Source organism: Eucyclogobius newberryi, unplaced genomic scaffold (assembly GCF_026437365.1).
Source record: "Eucyclogobius newberryi isolate DKJ021-1_F unplaced genomic scaffold, fEucNew1.0.hap1 SCAF_21, whole genome shotgun sequence".
NCBI classification, from domain to species: domain Eukaryota; kingdom Metazoa; phylum Chordata; class Actinopteri; order Gobiiformes; family Gobiidae; genus Eucyclogobius; species Eucyclogobius newberryi.
This window is the reverse complement of record NW_027315846.1, coordinates 18987120-19010909: the sequence shown is the minus strand read 5'-3', so window position 1 is coordinate 19010909 and position 23790 is coordinate 18987120. Positions and strand designations below refer to the sequence as shown.

General features: G+C 39.7%; 1 protein-coding gene across 4 annotated transcripts in view; it reads right to left on the bottom strand.

Moving 5' to 3' along the window:
* Window positions 1-23790, bottom strand: part of LOC140371097 (ryanodine receptor 3-like) — a 113545-nt gene that overhangs the window by 17797 nt on the left and 71958 nt on the right. For all 4 annotated transcript variants that reach the window (XM_072458399.1, XM_072458396.1, XM_072458398.1 and 1 more), the window contains 31 exons: window positions 17006-17279; window positions 15777-15891; window positions 15376-15508; window positions 14714-14817; window positions 14505-14640; window positions 13826-14012; window positions 13576-13684; window positions 13385-13505; window positions 12505-12674; window positions 11706-11926; window positions 10548-10638; window positions 9652-9792; window positions 8828-8991; window positions 8660-8738; window positions 8060-8149; window positions 7836-7982; window positions 6987-7049; window positions 6759-6834; window positions 6536-6659; window positions 6359-6474; window positions 6219-6286; window positions 6018-6139; window positions 5884-5933; window positions 5530-5590; window positions 3915-4153; window positions 3144-3225; window positions 2920-3050; window positions 1837-2160; window positions 1122-1362; window positions 265-352; window positions 95-187 (listed from right to left, as the gene is read on the bottom strand). In XM_072458399.1, the coding sequence (XP_072314500.1) occupies window positions 95-187; window positions 265-352; window positions 1122-1362; window positions 1837-2160; window positions 2920-3050; window positions 3144-3225; window positions 3915-4153; window positions 5530-5590; window positions 5884-5933; window positions 6018-6139; window positions 6219-6286; window positions 6359-6474; window positions 6536-6659; window positions 6759-6834; window positions 6987-7049; window positions 7836-7982; window positions 8060-8149; window positions 8660-8738; window positions 8828-8991; window positions 9652-9792; window positions 10548-10638; window positions 11706-11926; window positions 12505-12674; window positions 13385-13505; window positions 13576-13684; window positions 13826-14012; window positions 14505-14640; window positions 14714-14817; window positions 15376-15508; window positions 15777-15891; window positions 17006-17279 (4160 nt within the window). The remainder of the gene's footprint in view (window positions 1-94; window positions 188-264; window positions 353-1121; window positions 1363-1836; window positions 2161-2919; window positions 3051-3143; window positions 3226-3914; window positions 4154-5529; window positions 5591-5883; window positions 5934-6017; window positions 6140-6218; window positions 6287-6358; window positions 6475-6535; window positions 6660-6758; window positions 6835-6986; window positions 7050-7835; window positions 7983-8059; window positions 8150-8659; window positions 8739-8827; window positions 8992-9651; window positions 9793-10547; window positions 10639-11705; window positions 11927-12504; window positions 12675-13384; window positions 13506-13575; window positions 13685-13825; window positions 14013-14504; window positions 14641-14713; window positions 14818-15375; window positions 15509-15776; window positions 15892-17005; window positions 17280-23790) is intronic.

Sequence of the window (23790 nt, the reverse complement as noted above, 5' to 3'; positions counted from 1 at the left end):
ATAACATGTTAACAGTATATTTCTATGTTAGGCAAATGTTGTGACAGGATTATGTTTGATGCTCCAAACTTAAATGTATAAAACTAAAACCCACCTTAGCCATTTTGGATTTACTATCTCCAGTTAAAAAGGACAGGTTGTTAATTTCATTCTGCACAACAAAGTTCTGCTCTTCTCTTTTGAAATTCTGAAGAAGAAAACAGTTTGTTGAACTATGTGTATAAAAGTTTATTACTTTCATAAAGATATTCTTATGTAACTTACATGGGACTTGCACCAGAGAATAAATATTTCTGCTACCATTTTGAAGAGCTCATTGGAGTCAGCGTCCGGTTCCTTGAGCCACCTGGACCTACAGTACACACACAACACAGAGTACTACAACAAACACTTACAGGAGTTATACATGTAAATACAATGTGTGCACATTATGTATTAGGTCAAATATTTAGAACAACATTATGATTGGCATAAACATAGCAAATTGAATCATGTGTTCAAATATTTCTTTTTTTTTTTTTTCATAATGCAATTATTTAAAAACAATACACAAAATGTGTATAGTCTATACATGATCTAATTGAAAAAGGTTAAAAAGATTAAAAGGCAGTCTTGTCTAAAGTAGGGACCCTTATGTTATTTTGGTAACACGTTAAAATAATGTTCATTGTAAACTATTTATAAGCGCACTAATGCACTAGTTATTTGTTTATAAGCATTTGGACAATTACTAGTATTTGTCGATATTAGATAGCTTATAATACTTTATGTGTGTGTGTATTAATTGCAACAAATATTTGTAGGGGCATTATTAAGCTACATATTAAACTTAACCAATCCCCAAGTGACAAATGCTAGTAAATACCTTAGTAGTGCTTATTAACAAATAACTAGAGCGTATTAATGCATTATAAAGAGTTTACAATGGAACCTTATTTTAAAACAGTACTGTTATTTTTGTTTATGTTGTGTTGAATTTTGAATAGTGTTTATGCCTGTTGCCTTTTCATACGCAACAATTCCCCTTCAAATTCCAGTACATTTGAATAATTCATGGTTACCACCACCAACCCAAAGAATAAGAATAAAATGAGTGTGTCCTACGTTCAGTGTCATCGAACCTGTTATTGTCCACGTAGCGTATCAGCATGGGGTAGAAGGCATACAAATCTCGGCACAGCACGGCAAACTCATCCAGAATGAGTAGCTCCGCCTCCTGCGTGTCTCCCTTACAGTCGGCCTTCAGAAGCTCCTCCTCCATCACCACCTTCACCGTCTTCTTCTTCAGCTTCTCCAGTGTGGGCAGGAAGTGGCTCTTGAGCAGGTCGGCCCGAGCTTTACTGATGATCGGCTGCACGTACACTGTGAAAAATAAAGCCGCAGCCTTATTACTGTTTAGGTATGAATAGATAATGTTAGTGCATTAGTTGTGAGCTTGAATGCAGACGCACAATTGGTTTAGTTCCATAGCTGCAATCAGAAAATCAAAGCATTAATTATCTGTATGAACTGCTCCACATGGATCAGTAAGTTGTTTTGTCGTTTTAGAACGACATTAAGCATTGTTGCTTAATAGAAAAAGCAATGAAGCTGCTAGTATTAGAGTAATTGAAAAGCTCCAGCCATTAGTTTTTGCCACAGGGTTTTTCAATTATAAATCTAACAAACAGAATTCACCCCGTAAAGCTCTAGTAAAGAAAAGACAAGAAGAAGCGAGTGTTATAGTATGATTATCCTAATTCATTTGTTATTAGGGAGAGAAAACAACAATGTAAGATATTTCAATGTAATAATATGTTGATGTTTTATTTGATTACGGCACTAGTTTGGCCCCACCTGCGATCCTCTTCATCCAGGAGGCCTCGTCGATGCCCAGGTTGTTATTGAGGATTTTCAGGATGTTTCCCAGGATGACGCTGAGGTGCTCCGACGTGACCGTGGTGCAGCACACGATGGCCCCGCTGACCGCCTGGTTCTCGGGGCCCCTCTCCCACCAGTAGGACAGGTAGTTACACAGCATGGGCAGGACCACTTCGATCACATGGGGCATCTCTGTGTACCGCGCCCCGGACTCGGCCATGTCGTTAATGTCCTTCATCAGGCCGTCCAGTCGAGGCATCCCGGGACACACGTTCTCAACTGAGTCCGCTATTCCAAGCACTAAAACAAAGGGACAAGCTTTCATTTTCATAGAAATATACAATTATATATTTATAAATGTAAACACGTTGCATTGATTTAACAGGGTAAGGATTATTACTCATACTGAAAAAAGTCAAAATTGAACGCAAGAATGATCATAATCATCAATTCATCAATTCATTTTCCACCCTGAATTTATTCAATGAGACATTTTGTGATTTATTGCGATCTATAAAAACTAAAAGAACAACAATAACAAAATGCTACATAGTAAGCTTTTTATATTTAGTTATTAAAGGAGATATAGTATACGAATTCAACTTTAACGAGCTTTTGACCTTGTTACAGTGTTTTGTCATCATTGTTTAATCAATGTATGTTTGAATAATCCTGTATTGTCCTGCAGCTGAGCCTCCAGTGCTCAGAAAATTCCTGTTTTCACCTACCCCTTATGCCCCATCCATTTCCTTGTACTTAGTTACAATATTTTAAAAATTAAGACTCAGAGTAACACATGTAGGGTTCTAAAATATAATTGAGTCACTTTTCTAAAATAAAAACATGTAAATGTAAGTGCTTGTGCCACATTGAAGGGTGGAGCTGATCAATTCTGCAGTTTCAAACAGTAAGTCAATGGACCTGCTTCTATAATTAAGCCATTCTAGATCAATAGTGTGGTTTACAATGAACAAAATGTGAAATAATGATCTACTTATGTGATGATTCAATACTAAGTACCTGAAAATAAGCATCATATGTCTCCTTTCATTAACTTACTGGCACGTTCTCTGTGATTCTTGGTATTGAAGACCGAGCAGGGATTGTACATGTTCAGCCTCGGCTCCAGAAACGCCACGGGCATCGCTCCAGCCAGGGTGGCCAGACACTGCCCCAGAGCCGGCAGCTGCCTGGGGACACGCAGAGCAACGCGGGAGAGGGTAAAGGCGACAATAATCCAGCAATTCATATTTCATACCATTCACTCTCAATAATAAGGATACCTCTCTACGTAGATGTTCTTCCCTGTGCCCAGTGCATAGAGGCTGGTCAGAATGCGGTAGCAGGAGGCTTGGACGTCATCCACTTAGAACAGACAGACAAATGGTGGTGAATATACAATATACGGTCGGTCTTAATCTAATTTGATAAGATTCAGTGCTTTTAATACAGCTCAAAACTGAATAATTAAGAGCAAGAGGCATCATACTTGTGTGAGAAGTAAATGTGTGGTTGTTGAAATTGTTTAAATAATGTTGTAATAGTAAAAATGAAAAGAAACTGGAGGTGTAATCTTCCTAACACAGGTACATGGTGATATATCGGATCATTTTACACTTGAACCTTTGGGCATATTTCTGTTGAATTACAAAAAAAGTCATTGTTATTGTTAAAATCTCCCGCAAAATGATTGAATTATATTATCTCTATGTGATTCTCTGATAGTTTAAGGTTTACTGTTTATCTCCATGGAAATGTCCACAGCATGGCATTAACATATCTATCTCCATGGAGACAACCAGTGGGCACCATTAGACCAAGTCAGAACTTTGGAGAAATAATGCTGTGAAACATTCCATGCAAAGCAATAGCATCTCCATGGAGACAAGCAGGTGGCATAAGTTACACAGTGCGCATTTAAACGACTAAAGAAACAAGCGGTTAGAGGAAATCTTTTTCACTATCACACACTAAAAGACTGACATTTGACTTGCATTTCCGTCTGGTTTGATCACACATTTGTCTGCTGGTGGTTGCTTAGCTGTCAGACTCACGGAGCAGGTCGACTCCGAAGTGATGCTGAGTGATGTGCTCAAACAGAGCCGTGAGGATGGGCAGCAGGGCCACAGTGGTGTAGTTGATATTCTGCGACACCCCTTTCATCTGAGAGCGCGAGTGAGTAAACTTCCCCAGCTTCAGGTTCTCAAAGGTTTTCTCCAGGTCCTCCGCCGCGTTTTCAAAGAACGTCCTGAGCCCCATCCTGACGTGCTCCGAGCCCGACTTCATCACTGTCCTGGGGGAGTGAAAGAGGGGCACCATGTTATTACAAAATACTTCTACTTTTACATTAATTCTGCTAACTTCAGACGCCCTGAGTGGTAAGCAGTAGGGAGTAGCGTGTTCTAAGTTTAAAAGAAAAAGAAGAAAAAAGAGCTCTATTTGAGTAGCATTTCCTGTTTATTAGTGTAATTAAGGCAGTTTACCTCATTATGTTAAAATTATGGACTTTTTTCTGCCTGCAACTCAAACACGAGAGAAAAAAGACAAAAAACGTGTCTACTTGCTTCTCAGGGCTTCCGTAGTAACCCTTTCTACCATTTTACTTGTCTATTATGCTTTATGTTGACAACACAAAATCATCTGAGCATTTGTGTTTCTTCCTGTATGATTTTTTTTAAAGTTTGTACATTATCACATCCAAACATTTACCCAGTACCTCCTCAGAATGCCCAGGATGCACTTGAATATGCAATCGCATCCCACAGCCAGAGAAAACGTTAGCGTATGAATTATGAGATATGAATATCAAGCTGCCCGCGCTCAGTCTGAGGCAAGAATGATTCACTTCATAAATTAATGGCGTATTCAAATCCAAGGTGAGTTTTAGCCGTTCGGCATATCGTTTAATGTGCCACTCTGAAACAGCACAATGCATTAATATAATGAGTCCATTTCAGGGCACTTTGTAACAGAGCTTAACATGTGAGCCAGTGTGAAGGGGCGATGCGTCCCAGTTTGAAAGAGAAATGGAAGTCGCGGAGTGTCTGTGGGGATCAGCTGGAGCTCTTTAGCACAAATAAACCAACTATTTCACACTGGGCTCAATGTGTGTGAGCTGCATCCCAAAACAGCACTGTCTTTGAAGAACAGGCTTTGAGCAACATGTGCACAATCACATTTGTTTTGCTTTTTGAAATGCCAACGGCTGTTCTGTTAATGTCAGGGACTCCCTTAAGACATTAGTGTAATAAGTGTTACTAAAGCTAAATCCATATCAGATATGTTGCTAAAAGGTTAGACCATAAATCCGAGCTTTACAACACTTACAACATGCAAATGGATTTTCAATAGTAAACGCTTAAATGCATCGTAATGTTCTTTACTCAACATTTCACCCAAACAATAATGATTTCCAAACCAAACAGAGCAAAGTTCACAACATACAATTAAAGAAAGCTAATGTAAATGACAAAAAAGTAAAGATTCAGTCACTATTTCAGCCTTTTATCAAATACTAATCCTCGGTATATTTAAAATGTGCAAAGTGCAACTGTCTTTAAAAAGAAGTTTCAAATTAAATCACAACATTTCAAAAACTGTGCAGTCAAAAGGTTGTTCATCCTCAGTCGGAGCTGCTTTGTACTTTGGTATTGACAAAGCGGTGCTCACCTGGTGTCCAGCGTGTGTGCCAGGATGTGCAAACAGCTGACCATGGTGGTGGAGTCGCTTCCTACAACACGCACAAAACAGGGCTGTCATTAGGAGGAGAAAGTGATTTCACATCTGAAATAAGGCGCTCAGGGAGGGCTGATGTCAAAGAACCATATTCACCATAACAGGATATAGCAATCAAGTCTACATATCCAGGCCTTTGATAAATCAATACACCACCTGACTATTGAAGTGTGTTACCGCTGACTTATAATCTACATTATCCCATGCTGGAATTTGTATAATTTTATGTTATTCATCAATCTTAATACATCAATAATAATAAACTAGAGCAAAAATCGAGTATCTTACCAAAGAGAGAAATCCTGTGTCTGACAAGAGCTGCCAGTTTACAAAAAAGGCTGAAAATCACAATGTTAGAAAAACATGTCACGAATGTATTATATTTTGTACATTTTTGGTGTGAAAAAGGAACTCGGGCCGACCTGGTGACCATCTCTTTCTCTTTGTTGGTTGCATATCCGCTACTGCTCAGGTTCTTACTAGGCGATGAGAGGAAGTAAAGAGAGTGGTTCTTGAAGTACTGGTCGATGAGGGGCAGAAGAACCTGAAACAGAAACACATTTAAAGCAATGTATTCAATTTAAAACACACACACTTTGTACTACACTTAATACAAGACTTACTTTGGCAAAAAACTTGATTTCTTGTTCATGTGGTGACCGGTCCATTTTTCCACTAGCAGCCATGGCCTCTACATTTGAGAATACATATATTTAATATTCGTTAAATTCAGCAGTATTTTCAATGTTTAATGTTCTAGTACCAAGATGTGCAATGAATTCCTGAGCTGAATCCACATATTTCAGCAGTTTCTTGAGGAACTTGTAAGCAAACCTCTTCTCAATTGAGGATGAATCATGTTCCAAATCCTTCAAACCTCTGAAAACCACAAAACAAATGCATTATTTATATTGTATGAAAGACCATGTGGAAGATTTACCTTGTAATGCTGTATCCATTGATTTGCAGAAAGCGGAACAGATCCTGGGACTTCTCTCGGTCTCTGGCCTTTTCCTTGGCGGTCAGCGTGTCAAATGGCACCAGCAGTGGGTGAGTCCCTCCACCTTCAACCACAGAGAAAGAACCCCCTCAATAAATCTATACTTGTCTGTGTCTGGTGTATTTGACTCTCATTTCTCAGATTGACTTCATTAACCAGTCACCTCTGCTTCCAAGGTCGCTCTTCTTCTTCTTGGCCCAGATGTTATGGTAATTCTCGGCCAGCACCTCCACCATCCCCTTGAGAGTACAAGGACAAGGGAGAGAAAGTGCAGATTTGAGTGGAAAGTGTCCCCGGACCATTAGTATTCAAGATGCAGTGTTTCAGCTCATATTCAGAGAAGCATCGTTTCATTATCGTCTCACTGCACAAATGAATTCTGGGCATCCACCTGCAGCTCTCGGGACAGGATCACGTTGCTGGTGTCGATAGGACTTGGGTTAAAGCCATTTGCCTGGAATACACAAATATCATGTGTTTTTAGTATCATATTTTGGCATTGTCCAATGTCCATAGCTGTACATCTGAACACATACACTGTATAGCAGATATACTTCAAAACACAGGCAGGATTAGTTTGATATTTAAAGTATTCAACAATTGAATTTAGAAAAAAATATTTAGTTGATGATCTTCTTTTCTTCATCAAAGGCTGATTATAGTCTTGTTTACAACAGGTGGACGTGCATAATTGTGTTTAATAAAATGGATTTTTATTCTCAAGCTGCTAAATTGGCAAGAATTAAAGCACCTACTTTTGGATCTTGGAAAATTATCAGTATCAATCTCTTCCAGGGTATGAAACAGTGGTACATATACGACTGATGACTGTCAATTGGACATTTTTAAACGTTTTTAAGTGATTTCATTTTGACCCTCATCCAAGTAGCTTCTTCTGTTCTGACAGAGCGCTGGAAACTAACACACTCTAGTCGTCTACAGTTTTGTCCACTGTACTGGTTTCCAAAGTGGGAGCTGGGGCTCGTAAGATGACTTGGAAGATAAAATATTACAATTATGACATTGTGTTTAATCTATCTATTCATTTACAGCTCTATATTTTAGTAGAATTGGCTCGACTTTAGCGGCCCTGAGGTGTGAACCGTCATCAGATTCATGTTTAGAATACTGCTCATGACCATAATCCAGCATCTATTAGCATACTCGGATCAGCCCATTGTTTTCTTTGTTTTGCTCTGGGTCTGAGCACAGATCAGTTTGTCATGTTGTTCGTGTGCACCTGAGAGACTGTGGAGATCTTCCTCATCTTCTCGCTCTCCCTCTGCAGGGACATGCTCTCTCCATCTTTGGTCCGGTCGATGCACCAGCCCATGGACAGCATGCTCTTCAGCGACTCTCTGATTGGGTATCGGTAAATCTCCTTTTCCTGGACAACACACAGGCCACCAGTTATTGTTTGGTTTCATCTATATAGAACATATCCTGATGGTGTGAAATAGAAACCTTCTCTGTGAGTGATTTGTAGGCCCTGAGCTGAGGATGAATCTTGGTCTTCTCGTCCACACAGTCTCCGTATTTCCAGCCCAGCAGCACCTGAGGCACAAACACAGACGGACCTTAGACAAAGCGGAGGATTTATAGTTGGAAAGACTGAATCAAATATTTAGTGCACATAATTCTGTCACAATGTCTCACAGCTCCTGAATTCTCTGTGGATTTATTCAGAACAAATGCAGTCAAGCTAAAGAAAACGTACTGTATCTTGTCAAAAGCCTTGCAAGTAATAACGATACCAAGTTTGAGAATTTTAAAGCAGTACTGTGTAACTTTTCTGTGTAACTTTTCTGGTGGAGGGAGATTTATAGCGTTGCCTGGAATGTTCCACAGAATAACCTTATCGAGCTTTCATTTATTACAGGTGTTTTTGTTAGTAAAAGAATATTTTGAAAAGCATAAGATAAGTTTAATACCAGCCAGTCTGTGGAACATTCCAGGTGAAGCAATAACATCTTCATGGTGACAAGCAGTTGGCCAGAAAAGTCACAGTTAAATGTGAAAAATCCCCAGTTCATTCATCATGAGCTGTTTGCCTCTTCATCTTACCCTCTCTGCTGACCATTTCTCGTGACTGTGCTCTGCATATTTGTTGGCAAAGTGTTCCAGCTTCTCTGGTAAAGTAATGCTGAAAGAAAATATAACAGCATTACATCCAACACAGGACATCCTAAACAGTGTTTTGTGCAATATTTCTTGGTGCACCGAGGGGCATACTTGGTAGTACTGATGGGTTTGGGGTCAAAGTTGCCGTGAGCGTCCACAGAATTGGGCTTCTCCACTGCACTGTTGATGGAGGCGTCAACATAGTCTGGTGGTAACGCTCCAGCAATAGCACTGAGACACGGCATGGCCATTTTGAAAAGCTCCTGGTCATACTTCTAAACAGAATGAGAACGAATGAGAATTACATTTGTAGATTTAAGAACATGTAAGAAGAAGTAACTGTTTCCAAGTGGCTTTGGCAAAAAACATTAAATCTTAATAATCACCTAAATAAGCACAAAATGCAAAAAAAAAAAAAAAAAAAAAGGAAAAACTAAGAGCCAGTTGAATAGCTATTATATAAATGCTAAAGAACCAGCATGCTCTCAGATTTGGATCAATGATGCCTATCTAGTTATTGATGTTTCCATGCGGCCTTTGCCTCTTTTCATGAGTCTGCATTTAAAGCGAAGTGCTGAGTCTATACATCTGCATCACAAAGAGCTCGATAGATATTGGCAGCAATAAAATGCCCCCAATCGTAGTACATGTTAATCAAGATGGTAATGGCATAGGCTCCTCTCGATGATGTGCATTTACACGTATGGGGCAACCCGCTGCTTCACAAACAGTAAATATAACCCAATATAAAAAACAATACATTCAGACCAAAAATTCTGATAAGGCCTAAGAAACATCAGAAGCATATCCAATAACTACTTTCTACATGTAGAAATGGTGTCATATACTGTCCTGCAACGTTAACTTTAATGTCCATCACACATTTTGACACTATAACTTAAAACTTAATCACTGAAAGGTCATGTGACTCTTACCCTTTGTGACAGTGAATCAAAGACGCCCCAGAAGATTTTCTTGGTGAGGAGGAGTTCATCTTCAGACGCTGTGCCGTAGCTGCCCCAGCCAGAGGGCAGACAGTAGTATTTCCAATTCTGCTCATAGTGGTTTGTCAGCAGCTGGAAAACATACGACAGAAATAATATATGAACAGCAATTGTATGTGTTTTTAAGTACTCTGTAAAGGAGCTATTGTGTAGTACATGATAGTGAGCAAAGTAACAATGAGGAAACATAATGCAATGACATGCAGAGTATACATTAATGGACACACCTTAATCGCAGCCGGTAATGAAATGGAGTCACCTTTATGCCATGGGAGAAAGTGGAAGATGGTATGTATGAAATATTGTTCTGCTACGTGTTTCTGCTGCAAAGTTAATTGAAAACCTGGCCCTATAACTGCAAGCAACACTGGACAACAATAGCCTCCACCCTTCCATACCCCAGCAACAGTTTATTTCATGTGCAGTCGTTTCTCTCCTGTGGCCAGATGGATTGAATGGAGCAATGGAGCCAACAGGCCTGTAATCCCACAGTGCAATACTTCATCTCTGGCTCTCTCTTGCTCTCCATGACCACCTCTTCAGCAGCCATGATAAACAGCCTGGGTCAAGGAACATGTACATTTGTGTGTGTGTGAGAGAGGGAGAGCGAGTATGACTTATAATGGATTGAAGAGAATGTTTATTTGACACCGCAGAGGAAATAAATTGAAGAAATAAGGTGATGGGATAATATTTTGAGGAAAGTTTGAGAGAGGACGCAACAAAGAAACTACAGATGAAAGAAAATGAAGCGTGCATGCCAAATGACAGAGTGTGAAATCTGTTTTTGAGGAAAGTCAGGTGGGAAAAAGTGAAAAAGTGTTTACCCTCAGAGGCATCTTGCAGTAATCAGTGAGCAAGGGCACATCAAAGACGAGCCTTCGGAGGAGCTGCTGGAGCATCGAGGGACGGAGATGTCTGCACAGAGCGGTGACAGAGATAAGACAGGTGACTTCACTTAACGTCCACAACGTCCAAATCCACACCTTTTCTGCTTTTAACGCCCGGTAATGATCAAAACATATGAACATAAACATTTAAACCAGTTTGGTGCGTGTGTGTGTGTTGAGCTGCATTTTGGGGATAACAAATGCCATTATAAACCTACCGCACATAAACTTCATTGGCAAAAGGAGCTAAAGGATCTCATGAGTATATCAGGACACAGTGTTCCTTCTTAAGATCATGTTTGATTGATAGTGACATGTGCGTTGGAAACTCTTACAAGAACAGCAGTTTTGGAGATGCTCTGGCCTGGAAAAATTAATTAGGGAACATAATGTCCTGTGCAGAAGACAAAACATTCTCCATGGTGTCTATATATATATATATATATATATATATATATATATATATATATATATATATATATATATATAGTTTATATAAACTCGTGGTTATCCTTACATTAAAAAAAAAAAGTCTTACAATTTTGAGGACTAAAACGACACGTATTATACATGATTTGCGTTGTTATTGGTCTTTAAACATGCTCTTGACTATCTTCATTTGGCATTGCATGTATGGGAACTTAAAATAAGGTATCTACAGCAAATAATGGAAAGCATACATACTTTAGCAATGTGAGGCATTCCCTAATCAGGAATTGTGTTGGAACTCCACTTGGTGTGAGCATTACATTACAGAGGAAAAATGAACAAAGCTAGCTTGCCTCAAACAGGATAATGCAGGAATGCAGTTGTAATAAAAGTGATTTGAGCGTGGAAATGCTCAGAATGAGTCTGGCAATGATCTTGAAGCGTTATCTATCACAAATGGGGAACTGAGTGTTTCTCTGAGTCAATTAAGCTAAATACAACTCCCGGTATGTTTTTGACAAGGGAGAAATGCCTCTCAAAAAAGTTTTTTCACACCATATTTGTGCTTTGAAGGTCACTTTTTAAGAAAAATATCTCACCGACATAACAAAGCAATAACAATATATCTGATTTATTTGTCTAACTAATCGAGAAAGGCTTCCTCACTTGCAGATGGACAGAAGACACTCCTCGATGGCGTCTCTCTGAGCTTTGGTGAGCGAGCGGCCCTTAGACAGTCTGTAAATGGTGTGCAGAGTGGAGTCCACGAGGGTGGCGTAGTGCTCGGTGCCAGCGAACAGTGGGGCGCAGCGTTTGAGCAGCGGCAGCATGGCAGATCCGATGTAGCGGTTCATGGCCAGAGCTGTCTCCGTGGTGCACAGTCCCTCCTGCAGGAAAGGGCACGGCATCACAAAATGAGGTCACACAGCACATATTATTATTTACAGTACAGCACTTTAGTTCTTATATAATCTCCTTTGTGCTCAAGATATTCACCCTCTATCCCAATTTCCCTTCTCACTTATTCAAAGTGAGAATAAGTAACTGGTTGTTATTGGCAGCTAAATGTAGTCTAAATATTGATTTGCGTTGGCTGTTGAGGAAAATCTCTTGACACATTGCTTCTTACTGAATTAGTTTGTTGTTCATTTGCTTAAGGCATAAGAACCAAATTGGCAAAATGTAATTTGTTTAATTTCGATCTAAAGTTTAAATTAATCTTTTATTCACCTCACCAAAGTGTCCTCCACAGTCTTTGACATCGTTATGGTTGTTTCAGTGTAACAGAAGTGATGCTATTGTTTTGTTTGTAGTTGTAAAAACTATGGGACAACAGGTTTTAGCATCAGCAAAACAATTCATAATTCAATGTTTAAATACAGCACATTGAAACAAAACTACCCCATGTTATTGATGCTGAAAATACAGTCCATACACATATATTTCCACTACTGTGATATTATACCGTGTCCATGGAGGTAGCCGCCCTAAGATCAGGTAGAAACCCCACTTCCATCAGCTGAAGGAGAAAGCTCTGGTCTTCGATGCCGTACACTCTGTCCAAGAACAGCACCATGGGGGACTTGTGGTCCGGGCAGAAGCAGGCCGACATGTCCGGCTCTGTGAAAGATCCATCTGTATAAAGGAGAAAATGTTTTATTTACCTAAAATAAAGCAATCTAATCTGGTGGGAGGCAGTAACAACATTGAGTGAGTACAGCAGGACCAGCCTATGGGACATAATAGCATGTCTTTTCTCATTAGGGGAACCATGTGTATTCATTAGGCTACATGTGGTTGGGCTTTCTAAATCCATTGCCTAGCGCCTTTCCTCGGGCAGCCATCAGAGCCTGTGTGGCACCGCTCACAGCAGCAGATTTAAGACGCTCGCATCTCCATGCTTATGCAGATTAATCAATAAGAGCACGGCAGCCTGCTATATAAATGATCAGGCTTACTCAGAGCTATAGAAGTGCAGTAAAGCATTGTGCTGATTAAATAGGCATGAGGAGTGAGACCGAATCAATAACCTTCAACCTTGCACAGAATATCAGAACTGTACGTGTATATTACCAAGACATCGAGTTGGAATTGAAGATGTATCCTGTGCAATTATAATGTATTTATAATTAAACTATTAAATGTAGCCTCCATCCAAGAGTGCATCCTGTGAATGTTGGCTGAGAAACAGTGGCTCCCCTTCTACGCTAAAGCTCAACTTGGCGCCTTACGACGCTTATGTTCCCAAAGATGACAAATGGTTTCCAAGAAAGGACATTTTGTAGAGTGGCAAACATCCAACAGATTCTGAAAGCATGCCAACTAGCTTGTATCAACTAGGATACCTTTGTTTGTGATGGGCATTTTCAGTGGTATGCTGATAATCCCAACCAGGTCCTCTGTAGGTACAAGAGAGCGCAGAATGGCACGTATGCGCAGGGCTTCACCTTTCCCTTTGTTGATGAGCTGAAAATTAGGTCCATTTTAAGCGACTGGATTTAATTTTACTTCAATAAATTCTCATGTATAATCTTACATGCATCTCCGGAGCACAGCGTCCCAACAGGTCAATCAGAGCAGAGTAAAATGACATAATCGCATTGCCCATGTGCACCACCTCTTCTTCATCATCTCCATCTGCAGAGCTAAAAAAGTACAGAAATAAGTGTTACAGTATATGTTGTTTTCATAGAAGCCAGTGGAGCATCCAGGGGAGCAGACTATAACATAAACCCTGAAAGTAAACTTCTAACATTGATTTAATAAGTTTGATTTTGATATCTCACGCATCAGAGCTGAGTCCATGGACTGAGCCCGGGAGGTCCAGGGCCGGGGTCTCGGAGATCTTAATGGCGTCTTTCATAGCCGCCAGCAGACCGTTACCGCCTTCTCCCCTTAAGGCAGGACCAAAACACTCTGGACGGCGGATTAGCAACTTGACCACCACACTGGAGTTCTCCTCTACACTCTCACCTGGAGCAAAGGTAGGACAGGGGGAATTTGAGAAGTCAATATAGCGCGAATAAATTACTGGTGTGAGGTGTGTGAGTGTAAAAAAGGACTATTCTAAGTCTAAACCAGGTCTAAAATAGGACTATGGTACACACTTAGATAGGACTAAGATAAAGGGGAACCAAAATCTAAATTCAGCAAATATTTGAATTACCACCTGCAGACACTCAAACTGGTAATGCCAGTTTGAGAAACACTGATATAAGGCATTAGAACATTACCTTGAAAGTAAAAGTTAAAAAGTCCCACTAAAGCTGTATTTTAGAGGCGAGGTCAGGGCAGGACACTTTCCATTCTCAGAAGGGATATAAATTCCCTGTCTGGGCTGTATATATATATATATATATATATATATATATATATATATATATATATATATATATATATATATATATATAACTCATTGTACATGTTCATACATTGTGCAATACATCAACACATAAAGGACAATACCATTAACAAAGACAGCAAATCTCAGGAAGGACAAGTATCGCTCTCCTTCAATTGGATTCCAACCAATGTCAGGGTAACCTTTGGAAAGTAGCATAGGGCAACTCTGAAGACCACAGCCAGCCAAGTACGTAACCACCTGAAACAAATATGCCATAAGGTAAACGTGATGCATAAAAAATAGATAAATATCAAAATGAAGAAATTCTCACTTTGTCCAAATCAGGCTCCTCCAAAGCTAGAGCCAGCCCATTGTTGTCCATCACTGAAGAAGCTGCCACATCCAGAGGAGTGGATCCTCTCATTGCTGGTGAGGCTGGGCACATCAAATATAAATATAGACAATTATTTCAGAATTTCAGAAACAGCAGTTGTGAATTGCTATCATTAAGTGTAAGTGAAAACACCATAAATGAGCCTCTTGTGTTATATGAATGTTCCTTTGCCCCATGACTCCACACGTAGCCTGTTAGTGTGTGTCATTGGCCTCTCTGGGCTTACGACGCCACACTTGCCTGACCTGACTTGGATATTACAGAATGTCCAACTTTCAGTTTCCATATAATCATTAACTAGTAGCAAAATGATCCTCTGGCTGAAAGTGAATGTGCATCACACTATGTCTTATACATTGGGCTTGTTTCATTAAGTTAACTCAACCCAAATTGAATTCTACTTGGTTGGGAAAAGAGTTGATTTTTGTATTTATAGTGACAGCAGCAAGGCACATTCACAACCTAAAAGTATGAAAGTCACAATAAATCTATGTTGAACATCAATACCAATACAGTGAGTTGTGTTTTTACTCAGATTTTTTACTATGAATTATTAGGTAAGTCAATGTTATATTTGTCGGATAAAAGGCTGTATTTACCTAGGCCCACACTGCTATTTTCTAACAAATAACTCAGGTGATCGAACATGGCTTTCTGGTTTTGCCGGCTGATGCGACAGAAGTAGCAGAGAAAGCGGCAGCAGCTTGCGACCATCTTGGGGAAGGCAATTTCCTGTGGGAAAACAGATGAATTAAACATCACAAACTGGAGACAAACAGCCAAAATCTGGTCCTTCTGCAACAAATCATCTTAATGAAGACACCGGGCATCATTAGTCCAACACTGTTAACAAATCATCACCACAGGAAGGTTACGATCATGGTAGTGGTTGTTTTACTTTGAGTAAATTATAGTAATGTTAGAAGAGCTGACATATTTGCATAACAGACCATTTTGACCATTTTTAAACTTGTATTTATTCTACTTGAATGATTCCGACCTGTGATTTGTCTCCTCCCAGCACATTGACCATGACTTCCATGACAGTCTCGTGCATGCCCAGGATTCTCATCAGGTTTGGATGCTGGTAGAACACCTTGTTATTCATGATGTCACTGGAATGAAAAGTCATTTTGGAATTGTCTATTAGGTCTCATTTCATCTTTTTGTTCCGTAAAACACATTACTCACAAGGCAAACAAGAGTATATTATTATCTTGGATAAATTTCACATACAAAAACACGAATCTCTTCATCGTAAACCCATTTTTCACATTTTTCTTGCAGAAATTCAAAATGACAAAGACATGTCTGTGAATCCTAAAGCTGTTAAAACCTGTGAAATCATTAGACTTTATTGGGTATAATTTGTACTTTGCTGTGACAACTCTTTAATTTATTCTTGTAAATGTCCCCATGGCGTTACCTTCATTTCTTCCTCCTTTTAATAGTGCTATGATTTGCTTACTTTGTATGTGGATTGTTTTTCACACCTGTTTTCTAATGTGTGTATTTTATTCATTAATAATCATAATTCAGATGAGTTCCTTCTACTCAAAGTCGCTTTCATCATCTTTAAATCTGTATCTGATTAATGGGATTTGATGGCAGAATCACAAAATCAGATAGGAAGAAGTGAATTGCACCTAATAATCATTCTTTGCCTCTTCTTTGTTGTTTACTCTACAAATATTACTACAGTATGACAGATGTGGAAAGTAACTAAGTACAAAAGTAAAAGTATTGCATGCACGTAAAAAAAAAAAATTAACTATCTGTAAGTCATTTTTACTGTGGATACTTTTTACTTTAACAGAGAGAACTTTCCACTCTATAACATTTCTGAACTGAGCTGAAAAGTAAAAAGTACTTTCTGTATGTTTTGAGGGGTTATTTTTAGCACATTGGTGGTGACATCCTGCCTGAAAGTTTTGAGTTCAAATGCTGGATTTGAGTTAATAACAACACATACATAAAATTCACTAGAAAAAAATGTGAAATTGATTTTAATTGCAACTATTTATCCCAAATCAGCACAAGTTTATATCAAAATCACCACATTTAACAGACTTCAACACTATAATCTTACATTTTCAGGCAGGTACATGAAAATGTTAGGAAGACTTTTGTATGTGCTACTTTTACATTGTATTATTCTAGTTAAGTAACAAAATGGAGTGCTTCTTCTACCCCTGCAGTCCGACAAGCCCATTAATAGTAATATAGTACCTGAGTCCGTTGATCATGAGCTTCTCCTCCTCCTTGCCCATGCGCACGGACAGAAGAGAGCGGATCTGTCCCAGCGAGGCCAGCAGATGGATGGTGTCCTGCACTGAAGCTGCACTGATGGTATAGGTCTTCCTCATGGCTCTGCGCAGCTCCCCGATGCTGTCGTACTGTCGCCTCAGCAGACTGAACATCATCCGCACCAGCTTAGGGTCCTGGATGTGGCACTCCTGGGTCCAGCTCACCATGGTCTGGGAGATCAGCTCCTTTAAGTTGGCTGTGAGGAAATAATGTGTGAGGTTATAATAATAATAATAATAACATAATAATAATAAAGTGTATTCTCTACAAATGCTCATGAATGTAGATGTAAATGGTGAGACAAGTCAGTGTGCCAGTTGGCCTGTCACAATAATTACTATATTGACTTTTTTATTGTGTCAGTGGCATTGTCTTACACAACTTGTATCACTTCCACATCACCACAAGGACACATGTAATTTGAGGCACAAGCATAATTGGATTAACAAGTCAAAATGAGGATAAGTTTGTTATCTTAAGAGCAGGACCACGCCCCTTCCTGCAACTATACTATTTAAGCATCCAGATCACATACACCTGTGTTCATGACGTCGTGCCCCTCACTCCCACCCTCTTTTAATTACTCTCATTCTTATAATTTATCTCCTTGACGGGGGTATCGAGACCCGGGGGCCTACAGCCCTCATCGCCAGAAGCCCCAAAACAGCATCCATTTCTGTACATTGTGTTTCTCGCATGCCAATAAACACTTTGCATCGTAGCTGGGGTTGTGGTTCTTGCTAGTGCTAAACAACAGTAATTTATCAAATTGGTCTATTAAATGGCAACCACGTATTGCTGTGTTATCAACATAGCATAATTTTTCCATTGAAATATCAGACAACAAACAGAAACTCAGCGCTCAGCCAGCTTTTAAATTATGGCATCAGTATGTAAATTACGGCGAACCTGTAAACAAATGTTTTATGATGAGGAAAAGCAAAAATCTCAGTTGAAATACCAGGTCGGTGCAGCTCAGCTCAGCTCCAGTTTAGATTGAAGAGAGACAGCATCACAGACTTTTATCAGAGGTAATTTCAACAATAACACAGTGATTTACTTGTACTGGGGGCAAAGGGAAAAAGGCACAATTGCAGTGACGAGCAGAGAGTCTTATTACGTAAAGAATAAACCAGGGCCGAGATATGAATAGATCTACATGTTGCGCGGTTGACTGGGCCGCTCATATGTGGGTTTCCCTGCGGCGCTGTTAAAAGCAGATCAATCACTGCCTGTACATACTCTGGTGTGAGGAGATATATCCAAGTCTATTGAGAATAATAAAAAAGAAAGAAGCCGTAAGCACAATTGATTTCCTTAAAATAAATGTACTTAGTTGATTGTGTGTTTAAAGCCTTAGACAGTTTGTTTGATTGTGCAGTTTGTGTTTATTAGGTTGTCAATCAAAAGCATGGTGACCGGTGTGTGTGAGATCAAATGCCTCACACGCTGCATGTAATTAGAAAGTCCATTACAGAATCATAAATACTGCTAATTATCTAATCTTGCTGCTATCTAAAGAGATGCATGTGTATTTTAGGGGAGAAAACACAAAGGAATTGAATATGACAAGTAATGGATGTCAGTCAAAAGCAAGCGTGGCAAATAAGTGCCTATAATAACTGCATAAGGTTAATATGGAAATGGGCTGGGCACAGTTTGAAGGTTATGATACAACTGGTGCTGGAAAACAAAAAAAAACAGTACAGAAAACTAGTCCCAGTAGGTGCAGCTATAAGATGAGATAAAATAATCTTTATTTGTCCCACAATGGGGAAATTCTTAGGCACAGAAGTATAGTCGTAAAACAAGAGAGAACTTATATTCTCAATAAAAATAACATAATATTAATATATATATATATATAATATTATTCTTATTAGCTACAGAAAGTTACTAGGGAGTATGACCACAAATAATCTCACATAAATCATATTCAATAGGCTTTATGAATAATATAGTATTTATTTGTTGGATAATAGTTAATACAAGACAGGTCACAATATCACGCCATGTTATGTTATGTTATGTTATGTTATGTTATGAGGTTAGGATTACCATTCCTCACTAGCTTTATTTCTGAATTGAAAAGTAATGATATTGGCACATAAACAGCCTGATAAAAACGTACATTACTTTTGGAGTATTGGACTGCAGTGACTTATTGTTGCTTCTCACAGTTATAGTTTTCAGCTCTTACGGTTAAATTGTGTAACAAAAAAGTACTGTTCAGGTACCAACAATGAAAACCACAAAGCACTCTTTGAATCAGTCATCCTTTACCCAAGCGCCTGCCATGACCACCACGGCCCCCGAGACAGTCATTTAAGAGGGAAATGCACACCTGAGTTTTGATCTGCTGAGCTGCATCAGCCACAGACTGAAGAGCTGCGTCAGGGTCACACACGATCCCTCGGCTCAGATTGCCTTTCTGAACCTTGACTGCGTTCCAGACAAAAATGTTTACTTTTTTGAGAAATGGCTGTGCAAATCTTTCCTGATGTCTTTGGAATTGAACATTTTTAATACACGTTTGTGTATTTGCAGAGGCAGGAGGTGCTCGGTTACATTTAACATTGATGTGTATTTGTTGGGGTAGTTTTTAGACACCATACTTTTACTCCTACTTGAGTAATATATTTCACAGTACAGCAGTGCTTTTACTTTTGGTTCCTCTTTCCACTGAGTAAGTCTATAAGTGACAAAAGCTTTGACGATATAAATGATTTTAACATTTGTGTTTCTGGAGCTGCTCCATCAGATACGATTGATCATTTTTGTGGTCTACCTTCATTAATGCACCATTTTTGTGGATTAATGTTTAGTCCTTCCATTTACATTTTAAACAATATATTTTACTCACTCTTACTTGAGTATAGTTTACCCAAATTACTTTTGACTTTTAAGTAATTTAATTTAATCTAATTATAGTAGAAACTTTTCACCTCCACCGCCTCCAGCAAAGGAACAATCTTCAAAGGCCTTGGACCCATCTGTGACAAGCCCAACAACATCCCTGTCATCGCCCCTGCCTTCACACCAGCCCTGGGTTCCCCCTGCAACATCTACTCCCACTAAAGATTCATCATTCTCCTTCTCATCTCCACTCTCACCCATGGGCCTTCCCAGCCATTTTGAAAGTCTGATCAAATCAGGCATTAAGATGGCTCCACTCACGCCCAATATAGCAAGGGCTATGCTGACTACACCAACAAAAGCCCCACCACCCATCCCCCCTCGCCTCTCCAAATTCTCCTTGGCTACAAAAGCCCCACCACCCACCCAACCTCGCCTTTCACCTGGTATCTCCCATAGCTAGGATGCACTGGGTCTCAGCGTTGCCGGGACTTATTGTCACATTAAAAATCAAACCAACCCGGGGCCCTATGTAAAAAGAGCCCCCCCTAGTGCTATTTCTGTAGTCACATCATCACACAGATGGAAAAACAAAATGCGAGTCAGGCCCAATCTGAGAAATGTGATTCATATTCCCTGTGAAAAGATAAAGCCCAGTCTCACTGAAACTGGTCTGAAACTTGCTGTGCTAAATGTCAGATCCTTATGTAACAAATCTCTCTTAATTAATAATTGTATTTCTTCTTATAATCTTGATTTTATGTTTTTAACTGAAACATGGCTTGACAAAAACACAGGAAATGTAGTTCTGATAGAATCTGCTCCACCCAACTTTAAGTTTGAATCTGAAACACGAGAAAACAAAAAAGGGGGTGGAGTCTGTGCTGTCTTTAGAGATGAAATAATTACCCGCAGGTTGTCTTTTGGGGTGTTTTCATCATTTGAGTATGTATCCTTTAAAATGGAGCTAAAACGGTCTCCATCCATTCTCTTCATTGTTTTATACAAGCCTCCCCAGCACTGCCAAAGTTTTATTGATGATTTTACTGAGATGCTTTCAGTCATATGCACAGACTTTGATGGTTTGGTCATTACAGGTGATTTCAATGTGCATGTTGATAATATTTGTGACAGAAACGCTAAAGAGCTTGATGCTGTCCTTGAAACCTTCAGTCTTACTCAGCATGTGAGAGGCCCCACCCACAGCAAAGGACACACTCTAGATCTCATAATTACAAAGGGGGTAAATATTTCAAATGTTAATGTGATCGATGTTGCTCTGTCTGATCATTTCTGTGTCTTCTTTGACCTGTCTGTTTCTCCCAAACCTCCGGTTGGTCCTGCAGTTGTTCAGAGGAGACACATAAGTGATGGCACAGGTGCACTGTTTATGGAAATGATAAACTTTGAAAATGTCTCATGTTCTAATGTAAATGATTTGTTGAACTCTGTTACATCTAGTGTTTTGAATGTTCTGGACACCATCGCCCCTATAAAGGCTAAAATGGTTAAAAATAAGCAGAAGGCGCCGTGGAGAAATGATGATTCGGTCAGGGCACAGAAAAGGGAGTGCCGCAGGGCCGAACGGAAATGGCGCAAGTCAAAGCTCCAGGTTCAAAGAGAGATTTACAAAGAAAAGCTGAACATGTACAACCTAATCTTATGTAGAACTAGGGAAAGATATTTTTCTGAAATAATTGGAAGCTGCAGTAAAAACTCGCGTGTCCTGTTTGCCACAGTAAACAGATTAACAAACCCTCCAGCTCAGCTGCCATTAGAACTCATTTCCACATCCAAGTGTAATGAGTTTGCATTATTCTTTAATGACAAAGTTCAGGGCATTAAAAATGCTATAAATCCCACAATGCAAAAAATTACCCTAAAACCACCAAGACACTTAGAGCTAACTCACTTTGCACCAGTAACTGACAAAACTGTCCATGAGATCATCACCAGTCTGAATTCATCTACATGCTGCCTTGATGTGTTACCCACCAAATTTCTAAAGTCTGTGCTGAACAGTTTGTTAGCACCACTCACTCACATAGTTAACATGTCGCTTCAATCTGGAACATTCCCAATGTCTTTGAAAACTGCGGTCATAAAGCCTCTCCTAAAGAAGAGCAGTCTTGATGCCGCAGTACTGAGTCATTACCGGCCCATCTCTAATCTGCCATTTTGGGGCAAAGTCCTTGAAAAGGTTGTTTACCAACAGCTCACAGATTTCCTCTTAATAAACAACTCATTTGATGTTTTTCAGTCAGGTTTTAGACCTCATCACAGCACTGAGACTGCTCTTGTCAAGGTGACAAATGACATCCGCCTGAACACTGACACGGGCAAAGCCTCAGTCTTAATTCTGTTAGATCTGAGTGCTGCTTTTGACACTGTCGATCATGGGATCCTCTTACAGAGACTAGAGGACTGGGTGGGCATCACTGGCACTGCCCTAAACTGGTTAAGGTCCTATCTGGAAGACAGGAAGTACTTTGTTGAAATTGGTAGCTGTGTCTCAGACCACATGACCCTGACCTGTGGAGTGCCCCAAGGGTCAGTCCTGGGTCCCCTTCTGTTCAACCTCTACATGCTGCCGTTGGGTCAGTTGATACGCAGTGAAAATGTGTCCTATCACAATTATGCAGACGACACTCAGATCTATGTTTCACTATCGGCAGGTGACTATGGACCAGTAGATTCACTCTGTCACTGCATCCAACAGATCAGTGTGTGGATGCAAAACAACTTTCTCCAGCTGAACTCAGACAAGACTGAAATAATCGTTTTTGGCCCACAGAAACAAAGAGAAAGTGTTAGCGGTCACCTCCAGAGTCTCGCTCTAAAACCTACAAACCAAGTTAGAAATCTGGGGGTAATAATGGACTCAGACTTGAACTTTAATAGCCACGTCAAATCAATAACATCAGCAGCTTTTTACCATCTAAAAAACATTGCCAAAATCAAAAATATAGTGTCTAAACCAGATTTAGAGAGACTTATCCATGCGTTTGTCTCCAGTAGATTAGACTACTGTAACTGCCTGCTCACTGGCCTCTCCAAACGAGCTGTAAAACAGCTGCAGTACATCCAGAACGCTGCTGCTCGGGTCCTGACTAGAACCAGGAAGTATGATCACATTAGTCCTGTTCTCAGGTCTCTGCACTGGCTCCTGTGGCTCAGAGAAGAGACTTTAAAGCAGCTCTGCTTGTGTACAAGTCTCTCCATGGCCTAGCACCAAAGTACATCTTGGATATGTTAGTGCCATATGAACCATCTCGGACTCTGAGGACCTCGGGGACCGGCCTCCTGCGGGTGCCCAGAGTCAGGACAAAACATGGGGAATCTGTGTTTCAGTTTAATGCAGCTAAAATCTGGAACAGTCTTCCTGAAGATGTGAGACAGGCTTCTACTCTGACAATGTTCAAATCTAAGCTAAAAACAGTTTTGTTTAGCTGCGCATATGACTGAAGGGATTTTTTCTTTGCACTCTTCTCTTTTGTTTGTGATTTTATTAGTTTAGAAAATCAGTTGGATTGATAATTTTTAATTTAGTTAATTTTATTGTATTTCTGTAATTTCTTTGTGATTTGAATGCATTTTTCCTGCTGTGTGAAGCACTTTGAATTGCCTTGTGTATGAAATGTGCTCTACAAATAAACTTGCCTTGCCTAGAAAAGGATGTAAGGGTGATCATCTGGACACAAATCAAGATGTTCAAAACAGCGTCTGGATGACCCTTAAATCTTTTTCTATGATGGAAACTTGAACGGATGAGGGATCACAATGACTAACTCCATGAACAACGACTTTGTATTACTTTAAAGATGTTGCCCGCAGGCTTTATTCGACAGGAG